This window comes from Triticum urartu, chromosome 1A (assembly GCF_056163025.1).
Source record: "Triticum urartu cultivar PI428250 chromosome 1A, HENAU_Tu73, whole genome shotgun sequence".
Lineage (NCBI taxonomy): Eukaryota > Viridiplantae > Streptophyta > Magnoliopsida > Poales > Poaceae > Triticum > Triticum urartu.
In genome coordinates this window covers 534,334,239-534,356,417 of record NC_141873.1, presented here as the reverse complement: position 1 = coordinate 534,356,417, position 22,179 = coordinate 534,334,239, and the positions used below count along the sequence as shown (strand labels likewise).

General features: G+C 47.7%; 3 protein-coding genes across 3 annotated transcripts; all 3 read right to left on the bottom strand.

Moving 5' to 3' along the window:
* Positions 1-6,984: 6,984 nt before the first annotated feature.
* On the bottom strand, positions 6,985-10,940 carry LOC147992321 (putative choline kinase 2). The gene is made up of 7 exons (XM_087529284.1): positions 10,419-10,940; positions 8,726-8,847; positions 8,388-8,583; positions 7,942-8,059; positions 7,770-7,817; positions 7,571-7,671; positions 6,985-7,474 (listed from the first exon to the last, which is right to left on the bottom strand). Exons 1-7 carry the CDS (start codon positions 10,830-10,832, stop codon positions 7,364-7,366), a joined length of 1,110 nt encoding a protein of 369 aa, XP_087385410.1. The 5' UTR covers positions 10,833-10,940; the 3' UTR covers positions 6,985-7,363.
* A 1,636-nt stretch (positions 10,941-12,576) lies between these two features.
* Positions 12,577-16,427, bottom strand: LOC125529390 (glucan endo-1,3-beta-glucosidase 8-like). Its single transcript, XM_048693804.2, has 2 exons — positions 16,030-16,427; positions 12,577-14,191 (listed from the first exon to the last, which is right to left on the bottom strand). The coding sequence occupies exons 1-2, from the start codon at positions 16,371-16,373 to the stop codon at positions 13,087-13,089; spliced, it is 1,449 nt and encodes a 482-aa protein (XP_048549761.2). The 5' UTR covers positions 16,374-16,427; the 3' UTR covers positions 12,577-13,086.
* Positions 16,428-19,680: 3,253 nt separating this feature from the next.
* On the bottom strand, positions 19,681-21,559 carry LOC147992320 (pentatricopeptide repeat-containing protein At3g26782, mitochondrial-like). Its single transcript, XM_087529278.1, has one exon. It carries the CDS (start codon positions 21,455-21,457, stop codon positions 19,853-19,855), a length of 1,605 nt encoding a protein of 534 aa, XP_087385404.1. The 5' UTR covers positions 21,458-21,559; the 3' UTR covers positions 19,681-19,852.
* Between the last annotated feature and the right edge of the window lie 620 nt (positions 21,560-22,179).

Below are 22,179 nucleotides of genomic sequence, written 5' to 3'. Positions count from 1 at the left end.
TTGGAAAGCATAAAGGCCTACTTGAACAAGTGTTTTTCAATGAAGGATCTTGGAGAAGCTGCTTATATATTAGGCATCAAGATCTATAGAGATCGATCGAGACGCCTCATTGGTCTTTCACAAAGTACGTACCTTGACAAGATATTGAAGAAATTCAATATGGATCAGTCCAAGAAGGGGTTCTTGCCTGTATTGTAAGGTATGAGATTGAGCACGGCTCAATGCCCGACCACGGCAAAAGATAGAGAAAAGATGAGTGTCGTCCCTATGCCTCGGCCACAGGGTCTATCATGTATGCCATGCTGTGTACCAGACCTGATGTAAACCTTGTCGTAAGTTTGGTAGGAAGGTACCAAAGAAATCCCGGCATGGAACACTGGACAGCGGTCAATAATATCCTGAAGTACCTGAAAAGGACTAAGGATATGTTTCTCGTCTATGGAGGTGACGAAGAGCTCGTCGTATAGGGTTACGTCGATCTAGCTTCGACACAGATCTGGATGACTCTAAGTCACAAACCGGATACATGTATATTTTGAATGGTGGGGCAGTCAGCTGGTGCAGTTGCAAGAAAAGCGTCGTGACGGGATCTACATGTGAAGCGGAGTACATGGCAGCCTCGGAGGCAGCACAAGAAGCAATCTAGGTGAAGGAGTTCATTAACGACCTATGAGTTGTTCCCAATGCATCGGGCCCGATGACTCTCTTCTGTGACAATACTGGAGCTATTGCCCTTGCCAAGGAGCCCAGGTTTCACAGGAAGACCAGGCATATCAAGCGTCGCTTCAACTCCATTCATGAAAATTTTGAAAATGGAGACATAGATATTTGTAAAGTGCATACGGACCTGAATGTCGCAGATCCGTTGACTAAACTTCTTCCTCGAGCAAAACATGATCAACACCAGAACTCTATGGGTGTTCGATTCATCACAATGTAACTAGATTATTAACTCTAGTGCAAGTGGGAGACTGTTGGAAATATGCCCTAGAGGCAATAATAAAATGGTTATTATTATATTTCCTTGTTCATGATAATTGTCTATTGTTCATGCTATAATTGTGTTATCCGGAAATTGTAATACATGTGTGAATATATAGACCACAACATGTCCCTAGTGAGCCTCTAGTTGACTAGCTCGTTGATCAACAGATAGTCATGGTTTCCTGACTATGGACATTAGATGTCATTGATAACGGGATCACATCGTTAGAAGAATGATGTGATGGACAAGACCCAATCTTAAGCATAGCACAAGATCGTGTAGTTCGTCTGCTAGAGCTTTTCTAATGTCAAGTATCATTTCCTTAGACCATGAGATTGTGTAGCTCCCGGATACTGTAGGAATGCTTTGGGTGTGCCAAACGTCACAACGTAACTGGGTGACTATAAAGGTGCACTACGGGTATCTCCGAAAGTGTCTATTGGGTTGGCACGAATCGAGACTGGGATTTGTCACACTGCATGACGGAGAGGTATCTCTGGGCCCACTCGGTAAGACATCATCGTAATGAGCTCAATGTGACTAAGGGTTGGTCACGGGATGATGTGTTGCAGAACGAGTAAAGTGACTTGCCGGTAACGAGATTGAACGAGGTATTGGGATACCGACGTTCGAATCTCGGGCAAGTAACGTACCGATTGACAAAGGGAATTGAATACGGGATTGATTGAATCCTCGACATCGTGGTTCATCCGATGAGATCATCATGGAACATGTGGGAGCCAACATGGGTACCCAGATCCCGCTGTTGGTTAGTGGCCGAAGAGTTGTCTCGGTCATGTCTGCATGGTTCCCGAACCCGTAGGGTCTACACACTTAAGGTTCGGTGACGCTAGGGTTGTAGAGATATTAGTATGCGGTAACCCGAAGGTTGTTCGGAGTCCCGGATGAGATCCCGGACGTCACGAGGAGTTCCAGAATGGTCCGGAGGTAAAGATTTATATATATGAAGTCCAGTTTTGGCCACCGGGAAAGTTTCGGGGGTCACCAGTATTGTATTGGGACCACCGGAAGGGTCCCGGGGATCCACCGGGTGGGGCCACCTATCCCGGAGGGCCTCATGGGCTTAAGTGGGAAGGGAACCAGCCCCTGGTGGGCTGGTGCGCCCCTTCTTGGGCCTCCCTTGCGCCTAGGGTTGGAAACCCTAAGGGGGTGGGGGCGCCTCCACCTGCCTTGGGGGCCAAGCCACCCCTAGGCCGCCGCTCCCTCCCATTAGATGGGATCTGTAGGGGCCGGCGCCCCCTAGGCCCCCTATATATAGTGGAGGGGAGGGAGGGCAGCCGCAACCAAGTCCCTGGCGCCTCGCTCCCTCCCGTGACACCTCCTCCTCCCCGCTTGCGCTTGGCGAAGCCCTGCCGGGATCCCGCTACTTCCACCACCACGTTGTCGTGCTGCTGGATCTCCATCAACCTCTCCTTCCCTTGCTGGATCAAGAAGGAGGAGACGTCTCTCCCAACCGTATGTGTGTTGAACGCGGAGGTGCCGTCCGTTCGGCGCTAGGATGTTCGGTGATTTGGATCATGTCGAGTACGACTCCATCAACCCCGTTCTCTTGAACGCTTCCGCTCACGATCTACAAGGGTATGTAGATGCACTCCTCTCCCCTCGTTGCTAGATGACTCCATAGATTTATCTTGGTGATGCGTAGAAAATTTTAAATTTCTGCTACATTCCCCAACAGCTCCATCATCGAAGCCACCCACAAACAACTGCAGAAACCATGGCGGCACATGCCAACAGATGGCCACACGCGCAAGCGACCGACAGCTCCGACTTTGACGACGAGCATCACAAGGAAAATATGCAGGACTTGCGCCGAACGTGCCTCCGCAAACCATGGAAGAGCACCTCGGACACGCCGGGAAGAGCCAACTACCGAAGTCCACCCCGCGACCCAAGCTCATCGCGACGCCATCATCGTTGCCAAACAGAAACCAACACCCTACCTCAGCAAATCACGCAGCGAAGATGCCGCCCATCCACGGCAAAGATGCCGCCTTCCACCGGTCTCCCAGTCGTGGCCGGCTCCGAGACGATGCCCCCAAGGAGGAGAAAGACGCGAAGATGCCTCCATCGCCCGATCCAACGGATCTGAGGTTTCCCTCCGGAGGCAAAGCCGTGCGGAGGAGGAGCACACCTCCACGGTGACGCTTTCCAACAAAGATCACGGCACCCGCGGGCACCGCCGTCGCCGGCTCCGAAGAGGACCAGAGCAAGGATTTCTCCCGGAGATGACCACCTGCAGCACTGACCGCCGCCCATCGACCACCACCTGCCGAGGCCGACCTCACTCCGGCCACGGAATCCCACAATCCACCATGACCAGATACACTCACCACCTCCCTGGCCGAAGCCGCCGTCAACCACCGCAGCACCACCCCGACCACCACCACCACCACAGCCACCAAAGCCGCAACACAAAGTGCAGCACCCAGATCGAAGAGCTAGTTCACACCAAATCCAGATCGGAGCCGCACCAACAAAGCAGCAGCGTAGACGAGCAGCTCCTCCACCTGCAGCGCACCTCGCGCTCCAGAGCAGCACAACCACAGCGCCCAGCCGGTCGCCGCGCCCGCCCCAAGTGCCGCCGCGCGCACGCATGCCGTCCACGCCAAGCCACGCCGGAGCCCGGACCGAGGCCGCCGCCCCAGAGTCCCATCTGCCACCCGCAGCCGACGCCTGCACCGCACGCCGCCCACCATCCGTCGCCCTCCGCTGCGAGCTCTCCCTCACGAGAGACGGCACGTGAAGAAGAGGTCCCGCCGCCGGCGGGTCCGCGCGGGCTTCGCCCGGCGGAGCCCCCCGGCGACGGCGAGGAGAGGGGAGTGAGGAGGGGGAGCGGTGGAAGGGGACTGCACCGCCGCCGGTGTCGCCCCGGGGAGGGAGCGACGCGAGGGCTAGAGTCTCTTTTCAATCAACATTTAAGAAGCAATACAAATACATGGCATCACGGTTTGCATTAACATACGTGAGAACATATGGACGGAAACTTCAACGCACGTGTGCACATTTACAGGTTTATGAAGTAATAGTAAAATATGAATACAGCACATCATTTGGATTTTTTCACACATTTCAAGAAATTGATACAGACCATATGGCTAAAATGTTATCCAAGTCCAGAGGACACCAATATCAATGAAACTAACTAAATTAAGCATGTCCGTTGTCCAATATCCAGTTATTGTCTTAACTGTTTAAGTTTCTGCAACAGCAAGGTCAGTGTAGTACATACGGCTTGCCCCGTGACTGGATTATCTGCTCCAACCGTTATTGCTTCATCAAATGTCAAAACGTGTACAATGGTTGATACTGCATCCTGTTGGGATGAAGGAAAACTAATATTTTACCATGACATTTAAATTGCAGAATTCCACCATAGCTCCTTGTTGTTTCCTTCCCCTACATATGTTAGCATACATGGAAAATAGCACGGAACTATTATGGAAAACATGATATCCATTCATGCACTTTAGCTGATGTGTTGATCCTACTGATGTTTTACTTTCCAGTGAATGTGCTACACTTATGAAATAATGAAAGGCATTACTGTTGAAATTGTAGATTCATACTCATGTAGTGAATATATTCAAGTTCTGCGGTGAGGTTGGTCACTGAACGGAGCTAAAAAAATCCATAGCAATTATATTTATGCAGCTTAAAAGAAAAATATGTCTTATCAAGAGGTGTCATTAGGCACTGATCTATCAAATCATTTGGAGTCCCCAACCCATAATACTCACACATAATAACAAAAACTCACAATCTTAATCAAGTGAATAATATTATTACATCTACGCACATGAGCCGCACAATCCTATATTGAGATCAACCCCAGATTGTTTAATACATAAAATGCCAGTTGGTATTCTTACTCTTGCAGAAGTGTATAGGATGATCAAATATACACATCAGAGATTGATCGATGAGGGAGTGGAATAGATAGTTCCTAAAGCATATCAGAAAGTAAACAATACCTCTGATGGAGCAAAGTTAAGGAATAGAGAGTACGTTGGACAACATGAATCATACAGAGCAAGCCTGTGTTAGTTCATACTTTACAAAAGACATTGTCTTCACCCATCAACTGATGATAATAATCAGAAGCAGACTCGCACATTATGTTGATCAGTTCGAGCATGAGAATGGACTTCTCCATCATGTAATGGTTTAGAAGAGTCATGGTCATGTTCCCCATGCTACGAAAACTTCATATAAATGTCCTCAAATGGATGGCCAAGGCCAATGCCCCAAAACATTAAGAGAGAAAAAACAAATGGGAAAAAGGTTTCATCAACAAAAGTCTAGGCATTTTTTTCAGGCACTTATACACACAAAGTGTATAATCATACACGGAGATGGGAAAAACTTAATGCTCCCTCCGATCCAAATTAATTTTCGCAACTTTAGTTAATATGGATCGGAGGGAGTAGTGTATAGTCAAGCGACCCCGAATGAGTTCTAGTTTACTCAATGGGATGCCATGTGGACAATGATCAATGATTCAGACATCAATGATCAATGATTTATCCAGCAACATGATCAATGATTCAGACATCCAGTACCCAGCAATTTGACAAGCAACATAACTGTTCTTCCTAATGCTTCTATTCTCAATTGATCAGAGATCAGGTTGCCTGGATCTTAAATTTCACCATCATTAATTCTAACTTTGCTTAATTTGAAGAGTCTGACGACGTAGATTGGCTCACGGGGTACTATTTCCTCACTCGATACTACTCGGTGGATGATTTCCATGACAGAGCTCTAGCTTTCATGAGTAGGCAAGACTGTTTTTCACCTATGTGTGGCGATAGTTTGCTGTAGAATATGTTGTAGTAAGACATCAACTTGTTGCATTATACTAGTCTCTCTTTGTTGTATTATATCTTTTCTTGTTTCAAAGGATTCAGCTCTGAATTGTGTGACATTGGTATGTTGCATCCTGACTCAATGGAGGAAGTTGACAGGATGGAGATAACTCCAAGGATGACTCTAATACGGTCGATGAACTTGAAGAGGACAAAGATGACTCGGGCGATGGAAGTGATTCAGAAGTGTGCTAGAATGTCACACATGTCTGCTTTGCGTGTCAGCCAACTATCCCTATCCACCCCATATGACCTTCTTCACTTTCACTTTCGTTGTTTTTATCGTGTTGCTCTTTTTGAGAAAAAACAATTCTGGCTTGCGTTATCAGATACAGCCAAATAATTGGGTAACTGAACTCCCAAACAGAAATGATACTAGGAAAAATGATAGATTACAACCAAGACCACATGCCTTAGAATTCTTACTGAAGCCGCAACCAAACTCGTCGTCATTATACTGTACCCCCTGCAAAGACTTGTAGAGGAACCAACCTCATTGAATCTCCAAAATAGCAGATCGTCACGTACAACTTTGCCATCGTGTTTTAAGAGCGATAATTCTAGACTTACGAAGGCTTACGTAAAGTTTTACGTAACCTTCCTCCATAATTCTATCGCCCCCCCGCCCCCCCCCCCCCCACCCCTGATTTTAAGTGGCGTGGGCCCCTTCTCCCCCCTAATTCCAATCATAAATCGCCAGCTGTCTAATCATGTAAGATTACGTTAATTTTGTTCATAGATGTAGCATTGCTCTTTTAAGAGCCCTCCCTTTTATTTTCTCGGGTAAGGAAAACAGAGATTACTGGTAATGGTTCAAGCACATTGATGAACGATCTTGAGCTAGTTGAGGCCACAACTCATCCATATTGGAAGCTTCTCACTTGGCAGCGGCTACAGTTTCCAAGTGCCTAGAGATCGCTGGCGAACATATTTGTCTTTTTTTTTGTAAAAGACAGGTGAAATGTATTATCGCCTACAAATTATTTCTCTAGGAGTTCAACGTAGCCCGGATTACATTTCCACTTTTCGCCTTCACCCTCACATTCTAAACCCACCAATAGTTCATAGAGGAACAGGCCGAATAGATCAACACAGGTGGAGATCTGTCAGTTAAATGTTCAAAGCAGGATTTGTTAATGATTTTCCTTCTGTATCCCTGTTTTATTCGACGCAAATATTTACATTCTTTTATTACTCCTGATAGCATCAGCCACACTCCCAAACTGCAAAATATGTACACCTGAACACACGCAAGTAACTAGCCACTGTTACTGAAAACACACAACACAGAAGTGATCACATCACCTTACTACAAGCACCTTCTGACTGATTATGAGCAAGGGAACTACTAAAAAGCCAGCACACCCCACCTTCACCTAAACTCTGTACCCTAGGCAAGCTCATCGACGCGCCAGGAGCATCGCAAGCTGTACTATGTGCAGAAGCCAGTGGCCATCAGAAAAGACACCACCTGATCATTGCTGGGGGTTCATTCATCATCAACAAGGCAGGATAGAATCTCGGGTTTCTTCAGCCAGTATTGTGCAAGCCTCTGCCGCGCATACTCCATGTAGTCGAAGTCGATATCGTTGACGTGTTCCTGCACACATGATGTAGGTTTCGATTAGATCGAATGGAAATGGTGTTCATGGTCAGTGGAGAGGATCAGTGACAGAGATCATGCAAATGAGCCCACCGAAATTATTCCCCAGAGGCCCCAGACGAGATGGCTGGCGAGTGTGTACTTCTCAATGTTATTCATCAGATCCTTGATCTTTTCTGCGTCAGGCTCCTCACCTTCAACAGATGGCACAATCAGGCAATGGTGTGAAACAAATAGCTCTAGAAAATCTGCATCTGCGGAACAAGAGGTTAATGACAAGGTTTCTGCTTACCTGAAGAGCTCAGGTAGGTCTGCACAAACCTCTTCCGCTCATCGACATCTGTTGCAGCAGGAGTAGTAAGCGACAGTAAATAGACAGTGTAAGTTGATCAAAGTATCTAAAGATGGAAATTAACAGTGCGCAAAAAGCAGTAGCTTCGACAAATAACCGCCATGCAACATACCTGGATATTTTGTGTAGTCCAGTATGTGAGGCTCTTCTGAATGGTAGTCCGCAGCCATCTCGCAGAAATGGTTTGCGATATCAAAAGCAATTGGGTTAAAGCTTGCATACTCGTAGTCCTGTAAAGGTGTGAAGAGAGGCAGTAAGACGGGGACAATATATTTCAACCTTTGCTATGCTACAAATGGATAGTTTTAGTATGCAAATGAGATGGTTAATTGTAACACAAACCAAAGTTTCAAGTTCAGAGATAGGCATGGCAGTCAGGATAACATGGAGGTTACTATGGAAATAAAGAATCAATCCTTCCTTGATATAGTGTGTTGTCTGAGAAACAGAAATTTACTACTCTTTGACTGTACCAGCAAGGGCAGCATAATGACACCGCAACCTGACGAATGAACAGAACTAAATGACTCAAACATACGCTTGGTTGCAATAACTTACAATGATGGTCAGTGCTTTGGTCTCTTCATCAATCATGATATTGCCATACTGGAGATCATTGTGGCAAAATCCTATGCACTGGTCTTCCCCCGAAAATTCACTCTCCAATGCATTGATCTCCTTCTCCAGGCTATCCAAACGGAACTCTTTGGCTTCGCCAGAGGGGCAGACGCTCTTGGCAGTTTTGAGCCAGTTCCTATGAAAGATGATGATACGTATTTTCCAGTTAGTACTTAACTTTCATTATATGTTTAGTTCTAGAAACTGTGTAAATACAACGATAACTGACTAAATGAGATTAAAGAAAGATAATTGTGTAACTGAAGCTTCCGCAATACCTCAATCTATCCCACATGAGGACACGTTTTGGACCTGGCATGTCAAGGTGGTGGAACTCCCTCAATTTGGATGCTATAATAGCTGAAATCTCTGGATCACGCAGGTCAACAGCTGAAAGTGTCTGACAGGAATATTTTCATGAGTTTTTTCTGTATATTTCTTCATTCTGCTAACATATCTCCTGTCAAAGCAAATCTGGTGTCTTAATGCAACATATATCCTGCACGTTTCTGTTTCATTTAAAAGAAATAAAGGAAGCGGAATATGATTCCGTTGAAAAATGATGGGAACTAATGGTGAATAAAGAGTGATATTCCCACCCTAAGTATTCCTTCTAAACTAATCTCCCCCTTCTAAGGTACTTTATTTTGAAGATGATTCCCTCCATGTCATGTCACAGTACTCGTCTATCCTGCTTAGTCCAAGTCAATCATCTTCTTGTCCCTCATTTATTCAGAAGATATTTTCAGTTGAACACTTTGACTTAGTCATGTCAAGTAATTCAGCTGGTACATAGCTAATTATATAAACTAAAATGACCCTCTACAATACACAGTACATCGGAATATGATAAATTTGAAGTGTTGAATTAGAAAACAGATTACAGTACAGCTATTAGATATCCTCAAGAAGCAGAAATTTCCGATAATGACAACACCACAGAAATAATACATCTACTACTACCTCCGTTCCTAAACATATGATGTTTTGGCAGTTCAATTCGTACTGTCAAAACGTCGTATATCTAGGAACGGAGGTAGTAGATAATATCTTCAAGAATCAGAAGTGTCCAATGATGGCAATAGCACGGAAATAATACAACTGTTCGATATTATCTTCAAGAAGCAGAAGTGTCCAATGATGGCAACAGCACGGAAATAATACAACTACTAGATAATATCGTCAAGGATCAGAAGTGTCCAATAATGAGAAATTTGAAGCGTTGAATTAGATATCTTGAAGCAGCATAAGTATATATCCAATAATGACAACAGCATGGAAATAATACAGCATAAAAATCTTGGAAGGAGCAGAAATGTCAAACGATGACAACAACCAAAGTAGCCTGATAAGTTAAGAGCAAGTACATATTTACAAGTCATACGATTTCTGCCACAAGTCTCTCATAAGCTAGAAAAAAGGCAATTAAAAAGCACAGCACGCATGTACAGTAATATGCAATTTAGTCAACAACGAGATAACATAAACAATGTTAACCCGTATTGAATTGGCCATTCACCGACGACTTGAAGAACATCTTGGATAAGTTTCTAAGGGTCAAACGATCGAAATTGCAGGCAATAATACAATCCACACCGTCGGTGGATGAAGAATTATGGCACCTCAATAGTCAATACAGTAAACAATTCGTCGCTATCTGATACTGTGCATGATGACATTATATCAGGGGGGCTAAATGGTGTAATAACAGAACAGATTTCTTCGTCCTTATCCCTCCAAATACGTAAATAAAGCTTCCTTTGGGAAAGGAATCAGGAAAGGTTGTTAGCCTGGCAAATAACGGAGGACGTTTTCCTCTGAAAAGAGCGGAGGGCGTGAGAAACGAGAGCGGTCCTCGGAGAGGACGGCAGGATCGATCGAACGGGACAAGAAACGGAACGAGACGTACAGAAGAAATTAAAGAAAAAAAAAAGGGAAATAATGAGAGCGATGGATGGAGGGAAGGCGCACCCTGGCGTGGATGAACTCCTCGACGCGGCCGGTGGGGAAGCGGCCGAGGAGGCGCGGGCCGTGGCCGTGGCGGGACATGCACTCGAACGTGCGCACCTCGTCCTCCCGGTCGAAGAAGACCTCCACGCCCTCGCCGTACACCCGCATCAGCACCTTCCGGTACTCGCCCTCCCCCTTCTCCTCGCCGCCGCCCGCGCCGCCGCCGGTGAGCCAGCGCACCTGGTACACCTCGTTGGTCATGGCGCCCTTGAGCGGCACCACCTCCAGCGCGCGGCAGTCGGCCACGTCCGCCCACTCCGCCGCCAGCTCGTGCAGCAGCCCCCGCGCCTCCTTCGGGAGCCCCGCCGGCGCCGCCGCCGCCACCGCCGATGCCGCGGCCGTCTCCGCCAGGCTCTGGCCCTCGATCGCCACCATATCCACCTAGGCCGCAAGGAATCTTCCGTCCAGAAATGGGAGGGAGGGATCTGCGTGCTCCGCGCGCGCGCGTGTGGTTCTCGATCGGCTTCCACGCGGATCCAGGAAGGGCCCCGCGTATAAGTAGACGGTTCGTTTTGCCCGCGGCGCTTTTGCAGATTCGCCCTCCACAGGTGGGCGCCGTTTTGAAGAGGCCCCCTCTCGTCTTTGTCCACAAGTGAACCACTAGTCAAACTCAGATCCCGTTTTCTTTCCTATATGGAAAAAAGGAAAATGGTTGTGTTTTTCATTTATAAGAAAGCGACATGACACGATGGAATCTCATTCGCGAAATGTATATACATGGTCAAATTTGCATCCACTGCACCACACACTTGATTCGCGTTGAAATTGGTGCGAAGACATCACCGTCGATCTCACTCTTGCCCCGTCCTTCCATCAACATAACAAGATTGGTCGAAAGAGAACTACAACATCTAGTGCCTGTAGTCATCTCTAGATGGTCCATGGATTTGACTGTACTGCCATGAATGATTAAGAATAGAACATAAGTTTCCCCAACAGAGAAAAACATTTACCAAGATCATAAGTTCATAATCCATTTGTAAGAGCGGAAAAGCTTTATTATTAGCCCCGCCGACCAATCAAGGCGGACATGCATGTACGAGTGTTTGGTAAATTTGTTTTTTTCCTAGGGCGCTAACAATTATCGTCTGGCCAAAGATCAAAGAGCACCTAGACAGAGGATTACATCGATCAAATACCTCTCGGCATGGAGAAGCTTGTTTAGAGTCAAGGAAAACAGCTAAGGCCTCCTTTGATTTGGAGGAATTTCAAAGGATAGGATTCGTATAGGATTTTTTTTCCTTTAGAGCCCTTTGATTCATAGAAATGGATTGCTATTCCTACATAGGATTGGTTCCTATCCTTCACATTTCATAGAAAAATAAAAATGAGCTTAGACTCAATGAAAAAATTTCTTTGGTGTCAACCAAATGGCATCTCATTTCCTATTTCTACTCATAGGATTTGAGATACATGTCATCTTATTTCTTACAAAATTCCTATTCCTACGATAATCCTATCCTATGAACCACATGTGTCGCATCATTCATTCATTTGAATGTATATCCTGTCTAAGATTCGCAATTGACAGGTCCCCAACCAAGTAAGATTCCCGTCTCCATGCATGTACCAACTGTGCCATGATGCGACTACTTAACATTGACCCTTCTGCAGCAATTTTTCTCATAACCAGAGGGTGTCCGCGCAAAAACACCGGTCCTTGCTGTCATCTGGTCCCACTTGGTGGTGCCTACAGGCTGACAGCCTGCCGAGCACATGGTGCCACAAGGTACTGCCACCTAGGCAGGGACCCCATGTGGGCTCTGGTGAGATCATCGACGAACCTGAGGCCCGTTTTGGCCCAGGAGATAACTAGGAGTACTCTGTGTAGGTAGACCTATTTTTTGTCTCAAAAAAAAACGTAGGTAGACCCATTCCTGCCTCCGGGCTCGCGTTTCATCAGGAAGGATATAGAAAAGCAAGAACTGTATTTTTTTTAGATGAAAGCAAGAACTGTTTCTACTTTAGAATAAACCACAAGCTAACTATTCCCTGAGCCAACTTGTACAACAGAGAAAGGGAACTGAAACTGGGGCAAAGAGCGCAAACAATTAAAACAGGAACTGAGATCAACAAAAGAACAGGAACTGAGATTTAAAAAAAAAAAGGAACTGAGATCAACAGATAAAAATATAACGCATTTCGCTCCATCAGTAACTCAAGGAACAGGCAGAGACATCACGCATTCTGCTCCTTCCGTATGCCTGTCATCCCGAAACACATGTTTCTTTCGCAGTTCATCATACATCTGGAAAAGATCGAATCTGCAAATGCAGGATAGTTTGAACTGACAAACTGCTCATTTCGCATACCGCTCAGGCTGACTATTAGCCAGTAAACAGGTTGTAGGTAGCTGTCAAACAGAAACCTGGAAAGCCATGCCGCTGTAGAATATCAGCGGTCAGCATGGCAATTGACGTGCTGAGAATTCAGAATTTCACACCTGTCGCCCTGTGAGACTGTCCTCTGAAACTAGACTCTGTCTTCAATCACCCACCAGCTTTGCCTTGACAGACTCTTGTAGCACGAACAAAAAATCCACTCTTGCAATCCGGTGCTCCCCACCGTGTCATGTAGTAACAGCTTCTGACAGCAGCTTGATGTACCAGTTCTCACTGCCCTGCCTCGCCTACATGAGGATGAACACAGCTACCGAAAGGACCAAGGACGCGGCCAAAACTCTCAGTGGCACCACCCTTTCCGAAGCGCTCAGAATCTGCACCGGGAACACGCATCCTCCCTGAGACGCATTCGTCGTCACGATCTTCGCGAGGCCTCCGAAAGAGCACGCCCTGACGTCCTGATCCATGGTCTGGAAATACATGTTGAACGCGTACGATATGTTGCCGTCATGGCTGAGGTCGTTGCACGAGCACCCGTACCCCAGCGCCGTGCAGTCTGCGTTCGAGCACGCGTAGTTCACGGAGGCTGGCAGCTCTCTGTACCTATCCTTCAAGTCCTTGTCGAACACGCACCACTGCGATGGCAGGTACTGCACCCCTTGGACCCCGAGCAGGTACCTGTCCTGGCCATTCCCACTGAGGTCCATGGGGAACTTTGGCTTCCCGTCGTAGGTGAAGAGTCCCCAGTGGCGCTCGAAGCGCCCGGGCAGCACGCTCTTCTGGTTCTCGTCAATCAGCGCGAACAGGTAGGCGTCCATGTGACCAGGCCTCAGAGGTGTCCCGACATTTTTGGCCATCTTCTTCAGAAAACCATCGTAGAACTTCTGTGCATACTTGACGTTGGCGCGCTTGTCGCCGTCTGTTGGCCAGCCGATCTCGCCGACTATGATCTTCATGTCGGGCACGCCGGCCTTCCTTAGCGACCAAACAAGGGTGTCGAAGTTGGCGTCGAACACGTTGGTGTATACCAGCCCTTTGTCAAAGACTGGCTTGCTACCACCATCAAAGAAGGAGAAGTTCAGAGGGAAGTTTGCATTCTGATAGAGGCTCAGATACGGGTAGATGTTGACAACAAAAGGGGCATCGTTCCTATGGAGGAAATTGACAATGGAAACCATGAGGGTGTTGATATCCTTGCGGAAACTCCCAGCAGATGGCACTGGTGTTTTCTCTGGCGAGTTGTAGACGTCAGCGTTCAAGGGAACAACAGCCTTGACCATTACGCCAGCCTCATCTAGAGCTCTTTGCATGTTCTTGAGCGCAGGAAAGGTAATGTTGATGAAGCTGCCATTGTAGCTCCTCAGAAATGGTTCATTGCCAACAGCCACATACCTGAACAAAACCAATGGATGTAACCAGAGTATCACACAAGAACTAAGATGAAAAGTTGCAAATAAATAGGTGGAATTAATAAAAACATGCACAACATGTCCATCGAACTCAAATAAATGTTTCAGACATACACTGTTAAGTCATGAGTCATTGAGGAACTGAATACGAAAGTGACTATTCACGAGTCACGGCGCATCTGGCCTAGTGCAAAAGATACAAAGATTTGTCTAGTTTTTTTTTCTTAAGCATCATCTTAGAGGAAAATACATAAGGCTGCAGTAGAAATGTAGTAAGACACTACTAGTAGCACACATGAGAACATTGTGACAGTGGCACTTGCAGAGCTCACTAGCTTAACATGACGGCTGCAGCTACACCAAAAGCACTATATGCTTCTCACTACAAAACTAACTGAGCTATAATCTAAACTTCTGAAGTCCCTGAATTCTAGAAATGGTCCAGCAGTACCAAATTATGGTGCAACCTAGCTAATCCCTAGCTGTTACTCCATGCCATCACCAATAAAATACATGCAAGCTATCATAGTAAAATTTCTCATGCGTATGTAGGATGTAATAAACAGTAAAAATCACGTAATACTCCATTCTGACTATCGCTGGTAATCTACAATTACAAACATTCGAATGATATGGCACTTGATCAGCCCAGTCCCGTGTTTACTCATTCCACGTTTTGAATAAGCTTTCACAACAATCGATCTAGTAGTGTAAATATACATTGAATATAAATACACTGAAGCACATAAACAGCATAAGCACAGGAAGCACTAGATACACCACTGATTCAAGCACATACGAGTATACTTGATCCTGCATGTCGAACCATATATGCACTATCTTACATGACAAATCAGCATAGAGAGCATTGCACGATCAAAACAAATAAATAAAAACATGGTAGCAAAACATATAGTGAGAATTGTCATCTACCAGTCCTGTGTGACTGAACCAACATGCACAGCTTTTTTGCGCCATCATCAAATAATTAACACCCTCTGTGACGGTGAACTAGCATAGGCATAAGCTGCACTGCAACTTGTTCATGCCGCCTCTCTGAACTATAAAACTCTGCACTAGTAGTTGGCATGGTGTCAGACTTTGTACATGAGTACATGACCCGTATGAGGAGTAGTTATCACGAACATGCAGAGCATTGCATGATCAAAACAAATAATAAAACACGGTAGAAAAACATAGAGATAGAATTGCCATCCACCAGTCCCATGTCACTGAACCAAATGCACAGCATTTTTGCCATCATCAACGGATTAACACCCTCTGTGACTGTGAACTACCATAACGCATAAGCTGCGCTAAAACTTCCTCATGCTGCCTGTCTGAACTATCAAGTACTGCACTGGTACTCAAGACTCAACAGTCAACACGGTATCAGGCTTTGTACATAAGTACATGATGACCCGTATGAAGAATAGTTAACTCGATTGTGCAGTCAGGAACATATATATATGATGCACTTGCCTTAACACATATCTCCAGAAGGGACCTGAATCGAGCAACAACCAGCACAAGCATGGCATCAATTCCGCATGAACCAAAACACACAACACATATCCAAATCGAGCACTTCGCAATCCCCACTCCACGCAACTCCACGCCCTGGCGCGACATTCCGTCAAACATTTCCTATGCGCGCAAACGAACCACATACACACATTTCGGACACGCAACTCCACCGACCGAAATTCGCTCCAGGAGCATGCGCGCGTGACACACCCACCGAACAGGGCACGCCACGGACGGAGAGCGCGCGCGTGAGGTAACTACTAACTAACACAAGGGGGAGGCGGCGGTGCGTACCTGACATCGACGCCGGCGTCGAGGTTGCGGGTGACGTTGTCGCGGACCCAGTCGCGGGCGCGGCGGGGGTCGCGGGCGAGGGAGGCGAGGTGGTCGTTAGGGACGGCGAGCATGGCCTGGATGCCGGAGCCGGCGAGCGCGGAGACGGTCCAGGGGTCGGCGTCGAACAGCTTGACCCGGTCGACGCCGTTGGCCGCCAGCATGCGGACCACCGCCGCCGGGTGCATCGGGTGCGACATCATCGTGCCCCAGTTCACCCCCACGCCCGACGCCGCCGCGGCGGGGCGAGGGAGTGCGGCCGCGGCCATGACCACCGCGGCGATCATGGCGGCGGCGGCGGCCATGGGGGGAGGGTTAGGGTGCTTGGGGGTGTGTGGTTGGGGCTGTGGCGGTGGCGGTGGCGGGGGGTGGGGGGAAGCGGGGGTGGTGTGAGTGCTGGGGTTTTTATGGGGCGCGCCCTCGCGTTGGCGGAGGAGGCGAGGGACGACAGCTGGAGATTTCTTCGCTGGGGCTCGTGCTACAATAGGAAGGGAGGGAGGGGGCGGAGGTGGTGTGAGTGCTGGATTTCTACGCTGGCTTGAGCTTGACAGCACCGTGTAGCATCGTGAGCTTTCCTTTTTGAAAATTGTGACGGTGAGTGACTATTTCTTAGTCGGCTTGTACTCCCTCCATTTCAAATTAATTGAAGATTTAGGATTTTCCGAAGTCAAACTTCATTAAGTTTGACCAAATCTATGTAAAAGATTATCAGCATCTACTCAACTAGATTTACTTCATTAGATTCGTTATGAAATGAATTTTCATATTATATATATTTGCTATCATAGATATTTAGGGATTTTTTTATAGATGTGGTCAAACTTAAAAGTGAAATTTACTTACAGAAAGTCTAGACCTTCAATTGTTTTGGACGAAGGGTGCAACTACTTTGGGTTGACATTCATAGTTGCCTCATGATGTTTTTCGTATCTTCTTAAATACTTACATATTTCAATGATCTGATCGGACTGTTCTTAGCATCCACTTGGGAAGTGTTAGCTCCTATAATAGTCTAAGAAATGCAAAACCAAAACACAAGTGACTGTTTTTCATTTTTAATATGCCAGCTACTGTTGTACAAATGATTCACCCCCTTCTAGTCTTTGCACCCGACACATTTAGCTCTTTCCTTAACCCACATTTGCCCTCTTCTTCAGTTCTTCCTCCTCATCCTTCCTTTACCGCCACCGACCTCTTTTGCTCGAGTAAGGTTCATCTCGACGTATGGGGTGCACCATATTACCCAGCCCATTCATTAACCTTCAAGTTGTTCATGGTTGTTATCTTCTTGATCATCAACGAGGTTAGCCTCATTATCCCCCTTCCTCCCCTCTCATTCTCTCCGATCCGAAAACATTTGAACTTTCAAATGAACAAATGTTTGGAAACAGTTTTTCTATTCTAGAACAAATGATTTTTTTTCATTTCGTCGTAGATATATGGCAGCATGTGCAGCATGCCGTGGGAAAGAGCTGACAATAGCTAAAATAGTGTTGGTGCAAAGAATGATAATTGTTTTTCCATGTTTCAAGGAAAACATTTGTTTTTGTTTAATTGCACACAAAACTGTAACATGTAACCATCGGGTGTTTTCTTCTTGAAAAAATCACATGGTTGTGCATGACCATGCCTTTTCCCATCAAAACTAAAAGTTTTGAGCCCAACTGTCATAATTTCCACATCAACAATTTGCCAAGAGAACATGTCAACGTGGCCACCTCAGCTTCATAAGGGTAGCCATAGCCCTCTATTGCCATATTTGAGCCATCCGTATGGCTGGCAATGGGAACTGGAGCAGGGGTCGTCGAGGTACGTCGTGTCTCCATTGAGGTCCTTCTTCGGAGCCGGGCACACACAATTGTTGCGGCTATCAGTTGGAAAAAATAAATAAGAAATGGTAGTTTAGTGCTAGTGTTGCTTTGATTTATCGAGTTCAAATGTACTATCCCCGTTCAAAATAAATTGAAGTTATGGGCTTGCCCCAAGTCAAATTTGTTTACGCTTGACATCTAGAAAATCAAATTAGTCTCATGTGATTCTTTATGAAATATTCCTTGGTGTTGTAAATCTTAACACATTTTTATATAGGGTTTGGTCAACTTAAGCAAGTTTGACTTGAAACAAATTTAGAACTTCAATTATTTTGGAACGAAAGAATAGTGCATAGTAATTTGGTTGTGTCTATTCTATTCTCAATTGTGAACAGGAGTCAAGAAGCACATCCTGGATATACCAACACTGAGTCACTAACATGTAATTTGTTCACACTGCGTCACTGCCCATTCATGTGTCAATCTTCACATGTAGCATGTGTTACTCACTCTGTCCCTGTGTGCCGTGAACGTGTTGTGCCTGGGCATATAAGTAACGTTGATCTCTCCCAAAAAAATATAAGTAACATTGATGAAAATGCTAAATTTGACCGGATAGTTCCACGAGAGCTACATTCTTGGCCTGAACATTGCACAACATTTTAGACTGGAGGGTCGCAAGGACACTGAGAACGGTGACAATGGAACTCCATAGCACCCACCCCATGTTTCTTCTCTACAAAACGACCAGCTTAATTGTGCACAACTATAAAAATCTGCACGCAAGTTCTTCTATAAGTTCAGCAATCGGTAAGATATCTCCAGTAGACACGTATCACACCTGGAGCCAAATGACAGATTCTCGACTAGGTCACTTTATCAGGCGAACGTTCCCACCCCTGTCCCGGTGGAACTATCGATGATCTGGGAGATCAAACTTCCCTTAAAGATACACATCTTTCTCTGGCAAATGGGTCCGAGGCCGTCTCCCGTCGGGGACGGAGGTCAGGAAACGTAACGGCCTGGGATGTCCTCTGTCCCATTTGTTTGGTCCCGAAAGACTGTAACCACATCTTCTTTCGGTGCCTTGTAGCACAGTTCCTTTGGAGCTGCTTCCGGGAGGTGGTTGGCGGCAATTGGTGCCACGACAACCTTCCGGACCTATTTGGGAAGACCCTTAGACTCCTCGGTTCTAGCCGCCCCCCAATTTGGGTGGCTTTGGGCACCCTTGCTTGGACCCTTTGATGTTCCCGCAATAAACTAGTCATCGAGCATGTCATTTCATGCCGTGTGACTGATGCTATCTATAAAATGTGTGGTTTCTTATAGCTCTGGAGACCGCTTAGCAAGCGGTGTGACCGTGACATCATCGACAACACTATGGCAGGTCTTCGTTCCGCGGCATCGGCTTTCGCTCTACCGCCACCACCCTCGAGCCGGATTAGCTCTTTTTTAGATTTCTTTGGGGCTTGTTCTGCTGTGCCCCAGCATGATTTTGGCCCTGTTTGGTTCAGCTTTTATCGATGGATTCCGCTGTCACGCAGAAGATTCTGAACCAAAGGGCGAACCCAGCAGAATCCGATTTCAGAAATCCGCTGCCAAAATCTGAACCAAAAGCAGAAGCAGCCCAGGACGTGCTTTCCAAAATCTGATTCCGCTGCGGGCCAAAATCTGAAAAAGCTGTATCAGCTGGTTTGCCAAATGACCTACATCTTTTTCACATCAGATTTTTCAAAGCTGTCTTTCCACAGCAAAATTTTCAAAGCTACTTTTAGAAATCCACAACCGAACCAAACAGGGCTTTGTACCTTGTTCTTACTGTGTATTGATGTGTTGGATGCCTCTTTCGTTGCTTTATAATATAAAGCGGGGGAAACCCTTTTCTCATATATCTCCAGGAAGATACTACATGTCTCAAAATGTAGATGTTTTTGTAGGCTAGTTATAATAGTCAGTGGAATTTACAGTGTTCGTCAGCTAAAAAAATCTGATGCGTCATCGGAGATTTCGACGGAGTTCGCCGGAACTGCTTGGAATTCGTGCACTACGCCGTCGATCTCGATGAGGCTGCAGCCGGGGACCTTGTCCACCTTGCCTCTCCTCATCTGCCGCCTCACCTGCACCGCCTTGCCGTGCCGGCCCTCGTGCGCGTACATATTCGACATGAGCACGTAGTCCCCGGCGTCGGCCTCGTCCTCGGCCATGCGCCGCATCACGCGCTCGGCGCGGTCGACATGACCGTGCGCTCGGCAGGCCGCGAGCAGCGAGCCCCAGACGAGCGCGTCGGGCCGGATCGGCATCGCGGAGACGAGATCCTCCGCCTCGTCCAGCCTCCCGGCGCGGCCGAGCATGTCGACGACGCAGCCGTAGTGCTCGATGCCGGGCACCACGCCGTGCTGCTCCGCCATGGCGTCGAAATGCTGGAGACCGTCTTCGATGTTTCCGGCGTGGCAGCAGGCGGAGAGGACGCCGAGGAAGGTCACCTCGTTCGGCCTCACGCCGGCTCGCCGCATGTCGCTGAAGAGCGCCAGCGCCTCCTCGCCCCGGCCGTGCATCGCGAGCCCCGAGATCATGGACGTGTAGGTGTACACGTCTCGCCGCGTCATTGCGTCGAACACCTCCGCGGCCTGCTCGACGGCCCCGCACTTGGCGTACATGTCGATCAGCGCGTTGCCCACGACGCCGTCGGCAGCATCCCGTCCGGTCCTGCCCATGTAGGCGTGCACCCACCTGCCGGCGTCCAGTGCGCCGAGCCGCGCGCACGCGCAGAGGACCGCGACGAACGTTGCGTCGTCAGGAAGCGGCGAGGGCGCGCAGCCCTGCTGCTGCAGCATCTCCCGGAACAGCTCCAGCGCCTCCTGGAGCTCGCCCGCGCGCGCGTGCGCGGAGATCATCGTGTTCCAGGTCACCACGTTCTTGGTCGGCATCATCGTACGGAAGCACCGGAGCGCGGCCGCCGCGTCGCCGCACTTGGCGTACATGTCGACCAGCGCGTTGCATGCGACGACGTCGAGGGACACTCCCGCATTGAGGACGCGCCGGTGCACCTCCCTGGCCAGCGCGAGGTCCCCGGCACCGGCGCAGGCCGCGAAGGCCGCGGCGGCGGCCACGGCGTCGATGACGAGCGCGCCGTCGTCCGCCATAGCGAGGAACAGCGCCGCGGCCTCGCGGAACAGCCCCATACGCGCGTGTCCCGTCACCATGGCCGTCCAGGAAACCACGTCCGGCGCCGGGCCACCTCCGGCGCCGGCAAACAGGTCGCACGCGACGCCGCGCCGGCCGCACGCGAGGTAAAGCCCGACGAGCGCGTCGCGGACGCCGCGGTGGTGACGGTAGAGGCCGAGCTTCGCGGAGTGAGCGTGCAGCGCCGGCGCGGCCTCGCAGGGAGCCGAGGCCGCGGTGGCCAGGCGCTTCAGAACGGCCCGGAGCGCGCCGGCGTCGTGCGGTGCGCCGCCGCGAAGGAGCGACGCCGCGTGCGGAGGCGCAGGGCCGGGATTGGAGGCGCGGCCAGGGGAGCGGAGTGGAGCAGCCGCGGGCTTGCTGCTAGGTTGCCGCGCGGGTGGATAAGGTGCGTCCATGGAGATGGCGTCGTCGCCTCCCTCCCCTCCAGCTGACGGGATGGAAAATGTCGTCCAGAAGTAAAGCTTGGAATAAAACCTTTGAGGCCTCTGTGATTCAAAGGAACTCGCATTTTGGAGAATTATAAAATCTTTAGGAATTGTTGGTCATTTGATTTATAGGATTGAATCCTAAAAGATTTTTCCAAAGGAATAATCTGTAGTTCTGTACTGTACCAGTACATTTTATGAGAACTCTAGCATGCATTCGAAACTTTGTTTTTTCATTTCCTTTGGGTTTTTTGGGCATCAAATATTGCAAGTTCAAATTCTTGTGTTTTGCTATTTTTTTTATTTTTAATGCCGGAGTTACGAACTCTATGCTACGTAATTCACCAAACATTATTCCCTTAGCATGTTTGGTTGGCGGATGCTTTTCCCCGGCGGTCCCCCGTGCCTCATCCTTTGTATTGGCCTACCCATTCCAGTTTCTTTTCCCACTGGTTTTGGGTCTTTTCTCTGTTTTTTCCTCGTTTTTCTTTATTTTTTTCCATTTTTTTGTTTTTCCTTTTCTTTCCTGTTTTTTCTTTTCTTTTTTCTATTTCTACATTTTGATTTTTTTGTATATTTTTGGAAATCATGAAATTTTTTTGAATTCATAATTTTTTCCAAAAATCACGAACAATTTCCCAATTCATGAACATTTTTAGAACATTGCTCAAATTCAAGGACAATTTATAATT

Excerpts from the sequence above, each read along its gene's own strand:
- LOC147992321 (XM_087529284.1), bottom strand. The coding sequence starts at position 10,832 with ATGGTGGCGATCGAGGGCCAGAGCCTGGCGGAGACGGCCGCGGCATCG. Across the intron at positions 8,584-8,725 it reads CTCATGTGGGATAGATTGAG|GAACTGGCTCAAAACTGCCA; the intron begins GTATTGCGGAAG and ends CATCTTTCATAG. Across the intron at positions 7,672-7,769 it reads GACCTACCTGAGCTCTTCAG|GTGAGGAGCCTGACGCAGAA; the intron begins GTAAGCAGAAAC and ends CATCTGTTGAAG.
- LOC125529390 (XM_048693804.2), bottom strand. The coding sequence starts at position 16,373 with ATGGCCGCCGCCGCCGCCATGATCGCCGCGGTGGTCATGGCCGCGGCC. Across the intron at positions 14,192-16,029 it reads GACGCCGGCGTCGATGTCAG|GTATGTGGCTGTTGGCAATG; the intron begins GTACGCACCGCC and ends GGTTTTGTTCAG.
- LOC147992320 (XM_087529278.1), bottom strand. The coding sequence starts at position 21,457 with ATGGACGCACCTTATCCACCCGCGCGGCAACCTAGCAGCAAGCCCGCG.